A 21109-nucleotide genomic window follows, 5' to 3' on the forward strand; every position below is an offset into this window, starting at 1 on the left:
GCGTCTACCATAATTAATTCCTATAATTAATCTCTATATCTACTAATGCACATATTTACAGATTCTGTAACAGCAGGAAAGAAACCAAGCAAGGGTTGCAGAATTGTATATAGTGTGGTTCAATAAACCAAGCAAGGGTTGCAGAATTGTATATAGTGTGGTTCAATTGCAAAGAATGTAATATTTGTTTAAAAACTATAAGGGCAGTAGCGTAATTAGAGCTTAAGGATGCATGAGTCATTTCATTTAGTAAGGGAGGGCAGTGTGGTAATTCTATTGGGTGTTCACTTGTGTTGACCTAAGTATATAAGCATTATATTTGGCCGACTACTGGAGATATAGAGAGAAAGGGAGACGTGAGGCTGCTGTATATTTCTTTCTCTGTTTTGTGCATCTTGTGGCTGCTATGTGGCTGAGTTTGCTCTCTGAGTTTGATCGGCGGTGTCTCTACGATGAAGTCAGGTTCTGTTTGACTTTGTATTGCCGTGTATTTACTTGTATATTGTTTTGATGTACAGTGAGAGATCCGTGTGTGTGTATATTGTAATCGAACTTGATATTAGTGGATTTGACTAGCGGAACACCTCTGCCTTGGATGTAGGATTTCGTTTACGAGATCCGAATCAAGTATATCGTGTTGCTATATTTTTTCCTGTTTTCCGCGTTTATATTGTTCGGATCGGATTATCTTTGGGTTCGGTAATATAAATCTATAACAAGTGGTATCAGAGCCACAAAAGATTTTTTTCGATCTGTGATCTTGTGATCTATTTTCGTTTCTTTTTCGTTTATATTTGGCTGCTTGTGTATATCTTGAAGCGTGTTTGGTCTTCATGTTTTGCAATATATTCTGATGAAATATATGTGCTGTGTCTTGTGATATATTTGAATATATTTCGGAAAGATTGTGTTCTTGTTGTGAGTACTCTACTTTCTTGGTACTGCTGTATTTTCTTTTAGTACTTGTAGGATTAAAGAAACTAAAAGAAAAAGAAAAAGAACATAATGGGGTCAACAAGACTGGAAATAGAACTGTTTAATGGAAAAAAATGATTTTAATATTTAGAGGAAAAAGATGAGGGTTGTTTTGGTGCATCAAAGGTGTGCAAAAGCCTTGGAGGGTATAAATGTTTTACCTTCTGATATGACTGAATCTCAGAAGGCTGAGGTACTTGAAATTGCTTATAGCTTGCTTATTTTACATCTATCTGATAATGTTTTAAGATAAGTTGATGATATTAATACTGCTGCAAAATTATGGTTGAAGCTTGAATCTCTTTATATGACTAAATTTTTGACTAATAAAATATATTTGAAAGAGCAACTGTTTGGTTTTAAAATGGATCCAGGAAAGTCTTTAGAAGAAAATTTAGATGAGTTCAATAAAATTACTATTAATTTGGCTAATATAGAAGAGAAAATTTCTGATGAAAATCAAGCCATTATTATTTTGAACTCACTGCCTGAAACTTTTAAAGATGTCAAAGCTGCTATCAAATATGGGAGAGAGTCTCTTTCTTTAGAAGATGTCTTAGGGGCTTTTAAGTCAAAAGATTTAGAAATGAAGATAGAAAAGAAAACCATAGGTGAAGGCTTGCAAGTAAGAGGCAGAACAAAAAAGAAATTTCAACAAAAAGATAAAAGAAATAATAGATCTAAATCTAGGCTAAAAAGAGTTTGTTGGAATTGTCATAAAGAAGGTCATATGAAAAGAAACTGCCCTGAAAGAAAGAAAATGAATTTTCCTACAAATAATGAGAAACATGAGTCTGTAAATCTACTTGATGGCTATGACAGTGCTGAAGTTTTGGTTTTAACTGAGGGGTTATCTAGGGAAGAATGGGTTTTAGATTCAGGATGCACCTTTTACATGACACCTAGAAAAGACTGGTTTTTAGATTTAAAACAGATAAATGGAGAAAAAGTCTTAATGGGTAATGATAATGTATGTGAGGTAACTGGTATAGGTGCTATTAAACTGAAACTTGCTAATGGTTCTATTAAAATTCTCAATGATGTTAGATTAGTTCCTAAATTGAGAAGAAACCTAATATCCTTAGGTTGGTTAGATTCCAATGGTTATTCTTATAAATCTGAAAAAGGTGTGCTTAAAATAATGAGAGCAAAATTGATAAATGGGTTATACATTTTAGAAGGAACAACTGTTAGTGATTCAATGTCTTCTAAACCTGATAAGATGGATGAAACTGTTTTGTGGCATAAAAGGCTAGGACACATTAGTTTCTTAGGTTTACAAGAACTTGGTAAACAAAACTTGATTAATTCTAACAGAATTTCTACATTAGAGTTTTGTGAGAATTGTGTTTTAAGGAAGTCACAAAGGTTGAGGTTTGCAGCTGCTACTCATAGATCAAAGAACATTCTTGATTATGTGCATTCAGATCTGTGGGGTTCTCCTCAGGTACCTAGTTCTCTATCTAATGCTCATTATTTTCTAACCTTTGTGGATGATTTTTCAAGAAGAGTTTGGGTTTATTTCTTAAAAACTAAAGATCAAGCTTTTGAATTTTTTAAAGAATGGAAAACTCTTGTTGAAAATCAAACAAATAAGAAACTAAAGGTTTTAAGAACAGACAATGGTCTCGAATTTTGAAATAAACAGTTTACTGATTTTTGTAAACAATTTGGAATCTTGAGACATAGAACCTGTGCAGACACTCCTTAGCAAATTGGTCTTGTAGAGAGAATGAATAAGACCATTCTGAACAAAGTAAGATGCAAGTTAGCTGACTCAAGATTGAGTAAGAAATTTTGGGCTGAAGCAGTTGCTACTACTTGTTATTTGATTAATAAATCACCCTCTTCTGCTATTAATTTTAAGACTCCTATTGAATTGTGGTTTGGTAAACCACCAAATTTAAATCACTAGAGATCTTTTGGATGCCTTGCCTATATCCATGTGAAACAAGGTAAACTGAACCCTAGAGCCTTAAAGGCTGCCTTCTTAGGATACCCTACAGGGACTAAGGGTTATAAAGTTTGGTTAATTGATGAATTAAAATGTGTGGTTAGCAGGGATGTTGTGTTTAATGAATTTTCTTTTTATAAAGATCTGTTTATCTCTAACCAATTTTAGTCTAAACAGGTTTATATTGAGGTGGAGAATTCTGACTTGAGAAATTCAGCTAGTATTGAGTCAAGTGATGGACCTGGTTTAGGCTCAGATCCAATTCATACTTCAAAGTATGAAGATAGGGGTTTGAACCAGCAACCATCACAGAGTCAGAGTCAAAGTAGTTTAGACAGTGATTTTTCTGATTATCAATTGGCTAGAGATAGGACTAGAAGAGCTATTAAACTGTCATCTAAATATGCTCATGTAGATCTTATATCATATGCATTTAATATAGGTGATTGCATTGAATTGAATGACCCTTTAAATTTCAAACAAGCCTATATGAGTAAACACAAAAAGGAATGGTTAAATGCCATGCAAGCTGAAATTGATTCTCTGCATAAAAATAACACATGGATTCTTGTTAAAAGACCTAAAAATAAAAGGATTATAGGTTGTAAATGGGTTTTTAAAAGAAAACCTGCTACTCCAGGCTTTGAAAATGGAAGGTTTAAGGCTAGAGTTGTTGTAAAAGGTTTTTCCCAAGTAGAAGGAATTGACTATCATGAGATTTTTTCACCTGTTGTTAAACATATATCAATAAGGCTTATTTTATCTATTGTGGTGTTATTTGATTTAAAACTTGAACAGCTAGATGTTACTACTGCCTTCCTTCATGGTAATCTAAAAGAGTAGATTTATATGGAGCAACCAGAAGGTTTTGAAAAATCTGGATCTGAAGATATGGTTTGCTTACTAAAAAGGTCATTATATGGCCTAAAACAGTCACCAAGACAATGGTATAAAATGTTTGATGACTATATGCTCTCCATTGGCTTTTCTAGAAGTAACTTTGATAATTGTGTTTATTTTTGTAAAATTGAAACATGCAACTATGTTTACTTGTTGATATATGTGGATGATATGCTTATTGTTTCAAAGAAAATAAGTGATTTGAATAGGTTGAAAAAATTGTTAAAAGATGAATTTGAAACGAAAGATTTAGGACATGCAAAAAGAATCTTAGGAATAGATATTAATAGAGATAGAATTAAAGGTATTTTAACTCTGTCTCAATCTGAATATGTTAAAAAGGTTTTTGAATTGTATGGTTTGCATGATGTTAAATCTGTTAATACTCCTATAGGTGCTCATTTCAAATTGATGTCTGTTTTGCATGATTTACCTACTGATGAATCTAAATATATGAAAAAGGTTCCTTATGCAAATGTGGTAGGTAGTTTAATGTATGTTATGATAGGATCCAGGCCTGATATTGCTTATGCAATTAGTTTGGTGAGTAGGTTTATGGGAAAACCTTGTAAAGCATACTGGAATACTGTGAAATGGGTGTTGAGATACTTGAAAGGTTCTTGTGATTTTGGTATTGTATATATTGCATCTGATACTAACAGTTTATATGTTAAAGGATACTGTGATTCAGATTATGCTGCAGATTTAGACAAGAGGAGGTCTCTGAATGGCTAAATTTTCACATTTGGAGATAATGTGATAAGCTGGAAGAGTTGTCTTCAACATATTGTTGCTTTGTCTACAACAGAAGCTGAATATGTTACATTGACAGAGGCTACAAAAGAAGCTTTGTGGCTGAAAGGTATAACAAAAGAGTTGGGGCTGCATTGTGGTATTCCTGTGATCTATTGTGACTCACAAAGTGCAATACATCTGTCTAAAAATAGTGCTTTTCATGAGAGAACAAAGCATATAGATGTTAGGTTGCATTTTATAAGGGAAATTTTGTCTAGAGGTCAGGTAATTTTGGAGAAAATTGCTTCAGAGGTAAATCCTGTTGATATTTTGACAAAGGTAGTTCCAATAAATAAGTTTAAGGATGCCTTAGACTTATTGCAAATTGGAAAGTTGTGAGTCTGTCTTACAGAGGTGTTTTGGCTAGTTTAAATTCATGTTTGAGTCTTGTAGTTTTCAAACAAGGTGGAGTTTGTAATATTTGTTTAAAAACTATAAGGGCAGTAACGTAATTAGAGCTTAAGGATGCATGGGTCATTTCATTTAGTAAGTGAGGGTAGTGTGGTAATTCTGCTGGGTGTTCACTTGTGTTGACCTAAGTATATAAGCATTATATTTGGCCGACTACTGGAGATATAGAGAGAAAGGGAGGCGTGAGGCTGTTGTATATTTCCTTCTCTGTTTTGTGCGTCTTGTGGCTGCTATGTGGCTGAGTTTGCTCTCTGAGTTCGATCGGCGGTGTCTCTATGGTGAAGTCAGGTTCTCTTTGACTTTGTATTGTCGTGTATTTGCTTGTATATTGTTTTGATGTACAGTGAGAGATCCGTGTGTGTATATTGTAATCGAACTTAATATTAATGGATTTGACTAGAGGAACACCTCTACCTTGGATGTAGGATTTCGTTTACGAGATCCGAACCAAGTAAATCGTGTTGCTATATTTTTTCCTGTTTTCAGCGTTTATATTGTTCGGATCGGATTATCTTTGGGTTCGGTAATATAAATCTATAACAAAGAACAATGTATATGAATGTAGTAGTAATGTAATCACACTCAATGAATGAATACAATATTCTCATTACATGAATTTGGATTGATACAAGTAGACACCGGCAGTTCAAGGCACCAGTCCTCCCAATTCTCGTTCCACAGTTATTTGCAGCTTGACACCACAACTTGGATAGATAGATATAAACATATAAGATAAATTGAGTGAAACAACATTTTGTTGACTTATATACAAACAGTATCATGATCTACACACAATACAAACTAAAACCAATATTGCCTTGCTGCTAGTTAGCTCCAGCATATTTACAATAAGCAATCACTATGCAATTCAGCTGCTTATTCTGCAAGATACACACACTGTACACCAAATATGCAAGATTATATCCAATTCTTCACAAGTTGTGAAACCATCGTTGCTTGAATTCTGGGTAGAATTCAAGATCAGTTCTCCATGCCTTTATCTTCCTGGTTGATGAAACCATTCTCTTTCACAGATTTAGTTGATGTTTCATCACCCTTCATATCCTTCTTAGCAGAGCAAGTACACTTGTCCCCCTCCTTCTCTTTCTCGGCCTTTGAGCGCGCCTCTTCCTCAGCTTTTTTTATCGCTTCCTTCTTCGCCACCTTGAGAGCTTTAATCAGATTCTTCAGACAAGTCTCAGCATCATCTTCATCAGACTTCGGCATCAAATGCTCTGCTACATCTGCAGGTATCATATTGGTTTCTGCCAACCGACTGCTAACTTCTGCAAACAATTCATGTGAGTCAATATGTAAATAATTCTTAGCTAGAACCTTGAATGCATCAAAGCAACAGTAGGACATTTCAATATGCCTGTCCATCCTTCCTCTCCTGATAAGTGCTGGATCAAGCTTGTCCACATAATTAGTAGTGAACACAATGATTCTTTCTCCCCCACAAGCTGACCAAAGGCCATCAATGCAATTCAGAAGCCCAGATAAAGTGACCTTGCTTACTTTGTTCTCACCTTCCTCTTTCATCTTCTTTTCAATGGGACTTTGCTCTTCTTTATCCTCATCTTTCCCCTTTCTCTTCTCGCGCTGACCAGTAAGATCAAGCGAGCAATCAATGTCCTCTATAACTATGACAGATTTATTTGTTGTCTCGATCAAAAGATTTTTCAACTCTGAGTTGTCCATGACTGTGGTAAGTTCAAGATCATAGATATCATAGTTTAAAAAATTAGCGATCGCAGCAATCATGGTGGATTTGCCAGTTCCTGGAGGACCATAAAGAAGATACCCTCTCTTCCAAGGCTTCCCGATTTTTGTGTAGTACTCTTTCCCCTCACTGTACTTCTTGAGGTCATTCTTGATCTCTTCCTTCTTCTTTCTCTCCATTGCCAATGAATCAAATGTTGCAGGATGCTCAAAATGTACATGACTCCACTTTGATTGTCTCCAGCCATACCAATTCTTGCTAGGATTATTATTGAATAGCTTTCGAATGCGGTTCCTCACTGCAACATCCTTTCCACCAGCAAGCACATGCTGAACATAAGTCCCTGTGATGAGTTCTTGATGACGTTTATGGAATATGAGCTTGAAATACCTCTTATCGTCGTCGCTTCCATACCAAGAAAATGATTGTGTTTTGGGAGGGGCCTTATGACGCAATTCCCACCAGACTTTGACCCCTTTAAACATATCTGTTACCTCTTCTCTTTCCTCCATGCTGAGAATTAAAGACTTGCTATCTTTCACAACATCAGCCTTAAATCTTTTTGCACACAAAGTGGCTCTAGTACTGAGATAGTTTCTTATGTCGGTGAAGGCTTCATTACGCTTGAGATATTTACCAGAGTATTCATGAAATGTAATTTCAATGTAAGGATTAAAAAAGCGAATCAATTTGTGGATAAATCTTTCAACATAGAGCCAAATTTCATAAGGGAAGTAAGTTCTAAACATAGCTGTTGCAGCTACAACTGAGGTTAGAGTAACCCAGAACTCCCCCATGGTTACCATTTTGCTCTATTTTCTTGCTCTTTCAGAACTTGCGTGTCTACTGTTATATAGATCCCTGTTGCTTGCTGTTCAAGCAAGAAAAAGCCTGTTTTTCCTAGGTTGTTTCCAGCTTGAAATTAAAAATTAGTATTAGGTGGATATAACAACAGAAGAAACAACAAAATTTGACCATATAAATACGATGTATCAGCCTGCCAGCTTTGACTATTATACCGCTCTAATACAAATGAAAACTGAAGTTGATCATGCGTGAAAGAGACACAATCAGAAGTTAATTACATACGATGTTTCTTCTTAATTTTCATCTCATGACCGAGTAGGTTTGCAGAAACACACATATCAGGTACTTTCTCAGGTACTTGGAAGAATTCTTTAAAATTATATATATATATTTAATGCAAACAAGTTGTCTAGAGCAAGAGCATAGAAATTGTCATTGTTCTATTTCTACCAGGAATAGAAATAATCAGAATCATGCACGTTCACCCTAGTTACTTGTTTATTTGTTTTCTTGGGTTCCCTAGAAGATATTTGAAACTAAAATTCTTCTGCGAGTGTTTAACACTAAGCAGTACCCATTTCTTGAGAAATTCTTATTTGTATAAACAAGAAAAATAGACATGCAGATGAAAACAACTTAATGGGAATTTACTTCTCGAAGGCTATAATCTATAGTTACTTGCTTCTGAAATCTCTGATTCAAAGATAATAAATTTGATCTTCCATTAGCAATTGCTTTTGGATCTGAATCTGTGGCAGGGAGTCAGATTCCATAGCAGTTTTCAATCTTTGATACAGATAGAATCCCTTTGTTTGTTTCATCTTAATTACCTCATCAATTTGGTTGGATCAATCATAACATAATGATAGGATCCCTAATCAATTTAACCAAAAACAGCTAATAACACAACAAATCAGCAATTCGAGGATGCGGGGCCTTCAGTTCCAACAATTTAAGGTATTGAAAACCTCTCAAATTGGCCTAAAACGCTTACTACATCTAAGCTGCCCATTACTCTAATTTTCCCCTCTTTTACAACTCTTTCTACCCTTTATATGCACGGCCTTACCCTCTAAATTGGGACAAAGTTCACTAAAAACCCTAGCTTCTAACACAAATTGTAGCCTGGTATGTATAACCAGCAGAAAACCACAACTGAAAGAAACTTTCCTGAAATCCTTCTGTGGCCTTCCTTAGGGATGAAACCATTATCTTCAAATAATTTTGTAAGCTTTTTCCTGTAAAATACTTCAGTTGTTTTCTGTCAACATTCACAAAAAGTCCTGCACATTAATATACAAACTACAAAATGGGATAAAACAGTATACAATTAATAAAAGTAGGATCATTTGAAGTTACAACTGTAACAAAGGGAACATGGAAACTTCACAAAAGTTCCTAATACCGTTGTTATAAGGCTATTTAACTTAAAACTTTGGACTTTAGCTGAATTCTGATTAGAACACTTAGCAGATGTCTGGAAATTGTATTATGATACATTGATGACGTTTAGCATGATATCATTGCACTAATGTAAGGGTCCTTTAGTATTAAACAAGAGTTACAAATGAAAAAGGATGGCCATTCTTTTTCATTTGTTTTTCTGTCACTGTTTTTGTTGTCTTTTCATCCCGTAACTAACTCAAGTATATATACTTATTTCCAGCCCGCCATCTTTGAATAATATGTTATTCTTATGCACGTGGCATTACTTTTATTCCACCGACCATGAAAATCTACGGTAGGCCACGAGTGACAGAAAGTTGCCAAGGAACCTGTTGCTGTCAAATATCTAGCAGAAAATAGGACCACATCAAGGGCATATGTGTAACACCCCAAAACTACAAAAACGTACAACATAATTTATAAATTTCTTAACCGAATAAACTCTTAAATACATAGTTTTTTTTTTCTCAAATTTCAAAATATTATAACAAAAATAATTGTCCTCAATAGAAAACATACACTTAAATAGATACAAATTTTTTTTTTCAATTTCCTTAATTGATCACTTTTTATTCATTCTTCAATTGTTAAACAGTCTCTCGCACTTTATATCAAAATTTAATATGTGAAAAATCACTCACACTTTATATCAAAATTTCAGAATCAGATGTCCCTCTGGTTAAGAGTAAAGATCTACACAACTCTTATATGTTTTAAGCTCTCATACAAAACCTACTCAAATTCTTTAATAAAAGAAATTATATGAACAACACTACTTTACTATTATAGTCGTATTCTCAATAACTCTTCTCTTTCTAAAATCAATACTCAAAATCTGCCTTTTGGCTTTAAAGGAAAATATCTTCTCTCTCTTTTTTCTTTTCAACGTAAACTTTTAAATAAAATCACATTTATCTTCAATTTAATAACAAATAAAATATCCTCTTTCTTCGTGGCAAATTTGAAGCTTATCCTTGTTAGTGGCCCATAACTCTCCCATAGTCAACATTTTGCTCTGTTTCTTTTTCTTTCTGATATAATTTTTTCTCTTCTTTAGACTCTCAAGATGGAAAGGATTATATAGAGTCCTGTGAATTGCTGATCAAGTCATTAAGCTACTCACCATTGGCCCTCATGAGCTTCTGAGGGGCCCCCATTGTGGAAATACTTAAACTTCGGACGTCTGAGTCAGTTTCAGGTTCATCGTCCTTTATATGTATTTGTGTCTTATGTGAGACTTGTCTCATTCATCCTGCCAACAAGTTAACTGGAGTCTATATATTGGAAATTTCAAAGCCAAGTTTCCAATAGTGTTATTTTCTCACAACGTGAAAGAAATTAAAAACATGTGCAGCTTTCTCTTTTGACTCCATTATTTCCGCAAATAATACACAGCTTTGAATGGACTAAATTTTGCGTAATCCGGGGTTTCTAATAAGTTGATGTCAGGAAACCCAAAGTAAGAAGACAAAAATACGCAAACACTCAATACAGGAACACAAATGTTTATATGAAAAATTTAATACAAGAAAAACCACCGGCCAACGTTAACATTGATGTGAAATACAATCTTGAATCTAAATGAACCAACTAATACATTTATTCATGTAAGCTTTAAGCATCAAACATCACCAAACAATTGGAACTCAATTCAGAAAACGACCATAATTGAACAAATGATACATAAAAAGTGCTCTATATAGAAGATATATTGGCATCAATTTTGCCCCAACTAGAATGGCAAAATGTTACCACATATTCTTTGGAAGCACAATTTATCAATGGTGGTGGCATGTCAAATGCATAACTATAATAAGCAGGACAAGCATCCTTGAAAATCTTCGAGTATAAGTTAGGCTTGCACTTCTCTGGGGTTCCATATTCATTCCTGCAACAAAATGAGTCAAGATTGAATGCCAAACAAGCACTTTTGCAAGCCACTACTTGCCCATTTTTGTTCACAACTTGGAGCTCTTGTGTGTTGGTTTTTAATGGAGATTTGTATGCAAAGAAAGCATGAAAAAACGCAAAAAACAGAGGAGAAAAGAAGAAAAATCAGAGCTGGAACGGAGGAAGTCTTTTTGGCTGTCAAAAGTCACTGCTTTTTTCATTACTTTAATAATACATTGATATACATCCTATCTTACTAAATACAAGTACACAGCAGCTCAAATTAAGCTAAACCATCCAATTTCTTACAAAGCAAACCAAAAACTTACCTGCTCTAACAACTCCAAGCTGCATTGGTTACATTCCAACTAAATTCAAACTAAAACAATTCAAAATGGATAAAAAAGTTTGTCAACATATTCAATATATCAAAAATAAATTTCAGCAGCACTGCATACTTTACTTAGCTTCATTACTCCTCCTTGACAAACTTACTTACCATTCCCAATTTGTTCCTTAGTTGAACAAATTTATTTGTGCTAACAGCCTTTGTCAACAGGTCAGCCAGTTGCTCTTCTGAACTGCAGTGAATTAGCTGGATTTCAGATTCTTCTTCTGCTTGCCTTATTGCATGATACTTGATCTTTATATGCTTTGTTTTGCCATGAAAAACTGGATTTTTAGTTATAGCCACAGCAAACTTGTTGTCACAATAAATAGGTGTTGCATTCATTTGTTTTTCATGTAAATCACCTAATATCTTTCTCAACCAAATGGTTTGATTTACTGCAGAAGCAGCAGCTATATATTCTGCTTCTGCAGTAGACTGAGCAACAACACTTTGTTTTCTTGAATTCCAGCAAATTGATCCTGATCCAAGAGAGAAAATGTAACCAGAGGTGCTCTTTAAATCATCCATTGAGCCACCCCAGTCACTATCAACAAAACCATGTAGATTGACCTCCAAATTTCTGTTGTATAATATTCCAAGATCAGCAGAGTTCTTAACATACCTGAGGACCCTTTTTGCTGCTTTAAAGTGCTCTTGGCTTGGTCTTTGCATAAACCTTGAAAGCAAACTTGTTGCATACATTATATAAGGTCTAGTAGCTGTTAGATAAAGCAAACATCCTATCAAACTTCTGAAGACAGCAGATTCAATTTCTGGAAATCCATCATTCTTTTTTAGTTTCTGACTTACTACAAGAGGATTGTCAACCCCTTTTGCATTCTCCATACCAAACCTTTTCACTAATTCTTTAGCATATTTCTGTTGGCTAATGAAAATACTAGATTCTGATTGCAAAACTTCAATGCCAAGGAAGAAATTGAGTCTTCCTAAGTCAGTCATTTCAAATGTATTTTGCATTTCTAGTTTCAGCCAAGTGATCAAATTTGCATTGCTCCCTGTAATCAGAAGATCATCCACATAAATGGATACTATTAACACATCATCATTTTTTGACTTCACATATAATGTAGCTTCATTCAAGCTTTTCACAAAACCAAGCTTCACCAAATAAGTGTTTACTCTACTATACCAGGCTCTTGGAGCCTGTTTCAAGCCATATAAGGCTTTCTTCAGCAAACACACTTTTCTTTCATCTCCTTTTCTCACAAACCCAGGAGCCTGCTCTATGTACACTTCTTCATTCAAGTCACCATTCAGAAAAGCTGACTTGACATCTAATTGATGAAGAAACCAGCCCTTTTGAGCAACCAATGCAATTAGAAGTTTAATAGTATCAAACCTTGCAACTGGTGCAAAGGTTTCAGAATAATCTTCACCCTTCTTTTGTGCATAGCCTTTCACTACAAGCCTTGCCTTTAACTTGTTTACAGAACCATCAGCATTTAGTTTTGTCCTGTAAATCCACTTGACACCTAAAACATGTTTATCAAGTGGCCTATCAACCAATTTCCAGGTTTCATTTTTCTGTATCATTTTTATCTCCTCCTGCATGGCTGCCCTCCAACCAGAAAACTTTGAAGCTTCTTCATAATTGGTAGGTTCAATCATTGCCAAATTACACCTGCTATAAATATCAGCAAGTGATTTCATCTTGACTGTTTTATCTTCATCATCACTATTATTTTGCTGCTCACTTTCTGTTTTTCTTTCATTGTGCACAATTGGCTCCTCCTTTATCTTCCTTTGGGCTGCATTTATTTCCCAATTCCACACTGATTCTTCATCAAACTTTAAGTCTCTGTGAATGCCAATTTTACCATTTGAAGGATGATATACTCTATATGCCTTGGACTTGTCACTATAGCCCACTAATACACCTAACTCAGCCTTCTTGCTCAATTTTTCTCTCTTCATTTCTGGAATAAAAGTCCAACAAACACAACCAAATATTCTCACATAACTTACATTTGGCTTTGAACCAAACCAAGCTTCATAAGGTGTTTTATCTTTTAATGCTCTTGTTGGCAGCCTATTGAGCAAATGGACTGCAGTATTTACTGCTTCTGCCCAAAATTTCTTTGGTAGATTGCTTTCAAACAAAAGACATCTTTCCATCTCCATAACAGTCCTATTTTTCCTCTCACTCACCCCATTTTGTTGAGGAGTATATGGGACAGTGAGCTGGTGTTTGATGCCATTTTCCTTGCAAAATTTCTCAAATTTTTCATTAGTATACTCTCCTCCATTGTCACTTCTTATCATTCTTAGTTTGCATCCACATTCATTCTCTACAAACTTCTTGAAGTTCACAAACACATCAATAACTTCAGATTTTTGTTTGATGAAATACACCCAACACATCCTACTAAAATCATCTATGAACAATACAAAATACTTGCTGCCATTTAAGGAATTTTCTGACATAGGGCCACACACATCAGTGTGCACTAACTGCAACTTCTCCTTGGCCCTCCATGCTTCACTCTTTGGAAAAGCAAGCCTTGTTTGCTTTCCCAATTGACAAGCTTCACAAATTTTCCTCATCATTGCCACCTTTGGCATTCCAACAGCAAGTTCTTTCTCAGTCATCAATTTGAGTCCATGTTCATGAAAATGGCCTAATCTTTTATGCCATTTAATTGATTCATCACCACTACTAACAAGTGCTTGAGCATTCACATCATTTAGCTCTAAACAAAAACTTCTATGCATCATATCTACCATCATTACTTCTACTCCTTTTGAGTCATACACATGGCATTTTTTATTGTCAAATTTTAGAGAATAATTATTTTCTAACATTTGACCAATACTCAGAAGATAAAGAGCAATACCAGGAACAAGTAACACATCATTGATCAATCTTGTACCTAAAATTGTTTTGACAGCCACTGTGCCCACTCCTTGCACTTGCAATAGCTCTCCATTTCCAATTTTGACATTGGAAATTTTGCTCTTTCTAAGGTTGATAAAAAGGCTTTTATCAAAGGTCATATGATTAGTGCATCCGCTGTCTAGTAGCCAATTTCGAGAATGAAATTGAGCATTATGGCAGTCCACAGTAAACAACTGCTCTTCAGAATGCTCCTCCTTCTCTTGCAAATTTTCAGCAACTTGAGCTTGCTGCTGAGTTGTTTTTCCTTTGTTCTTGCACACCTTTTCCATATGACCAAACTCCTTACATCCTCTACACTTAATCTCAGGCCTATACCAGCAATATTTTTCTGTATGGCTAGTTTTTTTTGCAATGCAGACAAGGTGGGAACCTGCCTTTCTTTCCTCTTTGCCTTTTATCATATCCATCCTTCTTCTCCTTTCCTTTCTTGTTAACATACTGCTTGTTTGAACTGAAACCAGGTTGTGTTTTTGATGATTGGGCTGCTGTAAATGCTCCTTCAGAGATTGTAACATTATCTCTAAAGGCTTGTCTCAATTCCACAGCTTGCAATGAATTGGACAATTCTGAAATGGTCATAGTGCTCATATCCTTTGAATCTTCCAAGGAGGAAATCTTTGCTTCAAATTTTTCTGGTAAACTTACTAACACTTGCTCCACAACCTTACTTTCAGAAGTGATTTCTCCAAGAAGAGTGAGCTGGTTCACTATCTTCATCAATCTATCAATGAAACTTTTGACTGATTCTCCATCTTTCATTCTAAGTAAAGCAAACTCTCTCTTTAAGTTGAAAATCTGCATTTGCTTTGATTTTTCACTGCCATGGAAACTAGTTTTAACTTATCCCATGCCTCCTTTGCTGTTTCACAAGCCATGATTTTTGCAAACATAATTTCTGAAACAGCAGAATGGATACAAGACAAAGCTTTGTACCTCTTTGCTGTCTCCTCAGAGTGATGTTTAATCTGGTTCAGTGTTGGATTCTCAGGCAGTGGATTTGGCTGCTTATCCACTTCAACTACATCCCACAAATCGAAAGCTCTCAAATAGGCTTTCATTTTTACTGCCCAGGCTGCATAGTTTTCACCAGAAAAAACTGGTGCAGTCACTCCTGTAAAGTTGCTGGAAGCCATGGTTACTGCTGAGTTCCTTCTTTCTAACACTTCTACAAATCTTCCTTGACACAGGCCTTTACAAAGACAGAAGGCTCTGATACCAATTGTTGGTTTTTAATGGAGATTTGTATGCAAAGAAAGCATGAAAAAACGCAAAAAACAGAGGAGAAAAGAAGAAAAATCAGAGTTGGAACGGAGGAAGTCTTTTTGGCTGTCAAAAGTCACTGCTTTTTTCATTACTTTAATAATACATTGATATACATCCTATCTTACTAAATACAAGTACACAGCAGCTCAAATTAAGCTAAACCATCCAATTTCTTACAAAGCAAACCAAAAACTTACCTGCTCTAACAACTCCAAGCTGCATTGGTTACATTCCAACTAAATTCAAACTAAAACAATTCAAAATGGATAAGAAAGTTTGTCAACATATTCAATATATCAAAAATAAATTTCAGCAGCACTGCATATTTTACTTAGCTTCATTATTGTGGGCAGCCAGTGTTGAGATTCTTCTTGCAGCCAGAAATTGTACAATTTGGTGATACTTGCCTTGGTGCCACCGTTACAGGGAGGTTATAGCCGTCAACTCAGCTCACATCATAGTAATTTGGCTTGCCTTTATAGGCTTGTAGTGAAATCTTAACTAATGTGGCTGGTGGTCTGCCTATTAGGCCATTGCATTGAAGTCTTCCATCACAGTCACCAGTTTCACAGGCAGAAACCACCATCTTCAATAACCAGCTGGCCATTGTTAGGGGCAGTTGCAGGCCATACTGGAAAGGGGCATTTGTTATGCACATAAAATGTGACAGTGTGAGCTTGTGCTTGCCCTGAAAAATATATCATAACTTAAGAAGTTTATGTTAAATATGAAATTAAAAAAAAAGGCATTTAGAAAAAGTAATAAGCATTAAGAAAACCTCATGAGATGACTTTTACCAGAAAACATAAAAAGCCAAAGCTGGAAGATGCATTAATTTTAGATTAAAAAGTATTATTATTTAATATCGGGTTCTTGGGACTGTTATCTACTTTGTCTTCATGCCAATAACAATAATTGAGAATTCAAATAATTGAGACCCTACATGATTCACTAGTAATGAAATATAGGTAACAATATTTGAATAATAGTAAAATATTATCTAAATACTATAAACACACGTAATATTACTCTTATTATAAATTAAAAAAAAAAAGAAAATAGTAAGAACACTAATAAACTCCCCATGATGCATAAATTATAAGATGAAGCACAATAATGTTAACTTAAGCTATGCGTTTCTTTAGAATTTTGACCTTCATATCGTTGATGAATGGTTGAAATTTTTTTCTGATGATCCATCTTTGGACAATGCTTTCTCTAATATATTTCCCATCCCACTTACATTCTTCCTCCATTCTTCACTTGATTTTCCACTCATCAGACGATGGATATTCTCCGTTACTTTCTCTCCTGTGATCGGTTTATTGTCACAAAGATTAATTCCAATCTTCCAATCGTCAACTACTAATTTTCTGTTAGTGAATTGATCTTCCTCTGAATTAGGAAGAAAATTTTCAATGCCATAGATTCTTCACATCTCTCTAGGGATGACTGAGTCAAAAAAGTTTATATAATTTTTAGGGCCAGAGGACTTTTCCCCACCCAAGTTTTAATTCAATCTCAAAAACATGCTCACATCTTTTCAAAACCCAAACACCCACTCATGGGCCAATTGCCATTAGAATTTTTTATTAGGTATAAAAGTAAAATTTTTATTTTATCAATAATAGTAAAAAATATATAATTTTATTTAATTTTTCCCATAGATTTTAAAAACTTGCATTTCAACCCCCACCCCTAACTTTGGAAAGTAACTTCCCCCTTCATCAAAAAAATCCCTAGGGTTTTCTCCCTTCTTTGGTCTCCGTCAATGGTGCTGCCATCGTCTCCACCTTTAGCCTGGTCGTCCCCCTCCTCGAAAGAGGATGTTGACAGAGATGAGGAACTTCGTTTCTATAGACAAAGTCGTCTCATCTCTTTATTGAGGATTCATCTTTGTCTCTTCGTCGATGGAGCCAAAAGATGATGAAGGCAAAAGATTCGTTGTCTTTTGTCTCTGTCAAGGAAGAGACGATAAGACTTGTCTTTGTCGATGGAGCCAAAGTTCTTAATCTCCATTGATGTTCTCTACCGAGGAGGGGGATTGCAGGGCTAAAAGTGGAGACAATGATGACCACCGTTGACAGAGACTAGAGAGGGGAGAAAACCCTAAAGATTTGGGGGGGGGGGGGGGAGTTAACTTTTCAAAGTTGAGGTTGGGAAGTGAAATGCGAGTTTTTAATATCTAGGGGGGAAATGAAATAAATTATATATTTTTCATTATTATTAGTAAAATGATGATTTTACTCTTAACCTTAACGGAAAATTCTAATAGAAGTTGGTTTATGGGTGAGTGTTTGAGTTTTTGAAGAGAAGTGGGTATGCTTTTGAGATTGAGCTAAAACTTGGGTGGGCAATGGTCCATTAGCCTATTTTTTGTCTAAAACTTAAAATATTCAAATAAAGAATTATTTGTGGCTCCTTATGCTCATCTAGTGTCTCAACATAATGAAAATTTTGAAAGGTTGAAAAGCTTCTTTTCCGCTTTCAATGTGCAGTATGAGACTTGCATCTCGTATTACAAAGTATGAGTTTTTGATATGAAATTTATATAACTTTGGATTTTACCATCTCAATAGCTAGTTTAGGATATTGCTCTCCAAAGGATGTGTCATTTGGTATCAAATCCAAAGTTTCATATAAACCCAAGTCAAAAGACATTTGAGATCGTATGGGAACCACTTTGACGTTTTAACCCCTTTTAAACAAACTTTCTCAATTTATTTTTGGCCCTCTGGAATAAATTTATCACTCCTCGCCCTGGGTTTGAGGAATTCTAAACATGTGTTTCGATTAAGGAATCAATCTATGTGATTAAATAAAATATATAAAATTGAAGGAATCCATGTCTACACAACATAAAACATACTTAATAGTACATCTCTCGTCTTGAAAGATTAAATCTGTATAGATGACAAATTTCAGAACATTGAAGACTGTTCAACAGTTTGGTTGGATCAATCTTAACATGAGTTATAGCCTGGTCTGTCTTATCAGCAGAGAAGCCACACCAGAATATATATATATATGTTTGACACTCCTCAATCCTCATACTTACCAGGAATGTCAATTAGGGTTGTAATCTATCTATATTATTCAAACTCAAATTCGAGGTCAGATCAAACAAGTAAAGTTTAAGTAAAGGATTGCAAGGGTTAATTTGTGTGATAAAAGTAGGGCTCCAAGCAACAAAGAGGATATCAGTTTGAAACATATTAGCAGTGATTTATTTGATACAATGATTGTGAAACTGGTCATTCAATATAAGTTTTTACCTCTTTGCTGTGGTTAGATTCTCCAACTTATATAAGGGTTCCTCCTTAAAAAAATAATAATAATAATAAAATAAATAAATATTGGTTAGAAGGAACCGCAAAGACTAGATTCATTGCCATTCAATTTCCTTAGTTTCTTCTGTGTGTTGTTGCCTCATTCATTCTGTCATTTACCGAAGAAAATATATTCGGCCTGAGCCTACCATCTTTGAATCTGCTTCAATTTTATGCACTTGCTGCAATCTTTATATTCCATAACCAAAGAAATTAAAGTTGTTCATCTTTGTAAGAGATAATGACTTTCATTCATTGAGGTATATGGTGAAAAATGGCTTTAATTCAAGCAAAAATCTGTAAAGAAATTTTAAAAAATATGAATTTATTCCTTATTCTGCTTATATAGCGAAGTTGAGAGTGTATTTAGCTTTATGGAATTCATAACTTCACCATTGGATGCAAGATTGACAGTGAGCAATAGGGGTAGATTCGAGTTGAACCGACCCTAAACAAGAATCTATTCAAACTCAGCCTAAATTTTGAATAACCAGTTAGAGATTGAGCTTGGTTCGCTCGATTGACAATGACTTTGCTGGAGAAGTCATCAGAAAAGTTGTTGGAAAACTACTTCATGATCGTCCATGCTTAGAACAAGTGACTGATTATTATTATTCTCAATTGATGTGAGCTGGAAGCTGAGTTAGAAGTCAAACTGTGATACCCTAAATTCAAAACTCATTTGAATTGGAATGCTACTAATTTTCATTCTAAATAAGAGTAATTCTACATCATGACAGTTTTTAAATTCTTTTCAATAATAGTTCCGAAGATAATTTAACATATTCAAAGTCTTATGAAAGTGTTAACACTAAGCAGTATCTATTTCTTCAGATTTTTTTTTTTTTTGTATAAACAAGAAAAAGGTACATGTAGATGAAAACTATTAGTAACTTGAGGTTATTTGTATCCTTTAATATAATCCAAGTTAGCACAACTATTTTGTTAGTTGATATTTTATTTAAAATGGATGATGAGCTCTATTTTTTGTGCTTTTGCTGATATAAGTACAACCAGCTTAACTCTTGACATGTGAATTTGTACTTTGATGTATATAAGTGACCTTGAATGGGAATGAAAGATTTTCTTTATTCATCCAAATTCATTAGCTTAAGTATCGGGGATGTCTAGATCAACTTAGACATTAGTTATCCGAGATAACGCCGCTTATGGTTTAGGGCTTGAGTATGTCATAGTAAGTTGCATGGGCATTTGGGATATTGGAAAACATTTGAGAGTAATCACGTTATAAGTTATAATGGAACACTATAGTTGAGATATTGTGTGTCTTTGTTGTGGTTTTGTAAGTAGACGAGGTGAGTAGTAAAACTTATGGGAGAGTCAACTGTCTAGTTTAGAATGTTGCATGAAGAGGGCACTTATATCATTATGTTATTTGAGTTTTATGTATTTGTTTTTGGAGACTATGTTTTTATTTATGCACTATTTTCGTTTGGGAGTTGATATCAAACACTTTGGATATGTTGAATAATATTATTAAGATTTTCTTTATGATATGGGTTGTGAAGTTATTCAGTTGAATGTTTTACATCTTTTTGCACACTTACAATATAAGTTTAAATATCATGATTAATTATTCGCTGTGGTGAAGTAGAATTTTTAGTATGTCTCTTTGGGTCTATATTTCACTTAGAGCTATGTTTTTAGAGATGAGTGTTACATAGACGAAAATGACCAATCTTTTGGAATATTTCTCAAAGAACATCCTAAATTCATAAGAAGAATACTGCCGAAACATAGCTCAAACAAACATTATACTGGCAAGAACAGAACCCACATGAGGAAACAAGTCTTTAGTGGCTTCCATTCTTGAGCTTAATGGGGTTTGTGGAAGGGTAATTTTGAGTGGATTAAATAAGCTTAGTCTGGTTATCTTGTGTGTGAACACATTGCAGGAAGACAGACTGAAATTGGATTGTAGTTTTGTCTGCAACTCTACATATCTTTCAGGCGAAGCAAAGTTGTTAACATCCCTAGACCTTTAGTTGAAAAGTGAGTAAAATATTCAGCAGAGCTTTCAATGAAATCGGATTCTGATACATGGGTGACATCTAATATGATATAGTGGCTATGATGTAAGGGTTCATTAGTCGGTAATTTAAGAGTAAAATATTTCTTTCTTTCTATCAATTAGGAAGAAAACATGTCACACTACAGATTCTTCACGACTCTGTTTCGATGACTCCAGTCAAAGAAGTTTCAATAGTTTATTCCTAAAACTTTAAAATTTCTAAAACTACTTGAATCTAATCCTACCACTTGAGATATTAGAATCTACGTAACACAT

At 34.6% G+C, this 21109-nt stretch overlaps 1 protein-coding gene and 1 pseudogene across 1 annotated transcript; both read right to left on the reverse strand.

Annotated features, from left to right (window-relative positions):
* Window positions 1-5621: 5621 nt before the first annotated feature.
* On the reverse strand, window positions 5622-7663 carry LOC123197589 (AAA-ATPase At3g28580-like). Its single transcript, XM_044611906.1, has one exon. The coding sequence runs from the start codon at window positions 7562-7564 to the stop codon at window positions 6017-6019; it is 1548 nt and encodes a 515-aa protein (XP_044467841.1). The 5' UTR covers window positions 7565-7663; the 3' UTR covers window positions 5622-6016.
* A 2868-nt stretch (window positions 7664-10531) lies between these two features.
* Window positions 10532-16176, reverse strand: LOC123197689 (annotated as a pseudogene).
* Between the last annotated feature and the right edge of the window lie 4933 nt (window positions 16177-21109).

Source organism: Mangifera indica, chromosome 15 (genome assembly GCF_011075055.1).
Source record: "Mangifera indica cultivar Alphonso chromosome 15, CATAS_Mindica_2.1, whole genome shotgun sequence".
NCBI lineage: Eukaryota > Viridiplantae > Streptophyta > Magnoliopsida > Sapindales > Anacardiaceae > Mangifera > Mangifera indica.

Bases quoted from the DNA above. Each gene is read 5' to 3' on its own strand.
- LOC123197589 (XM_044611906.1), bottom strand. From the start codon at position 7,564: ATGGTAACCATGGGGGAGTTCTGGGTTACTCTAACCTCAGTTGTAGCT.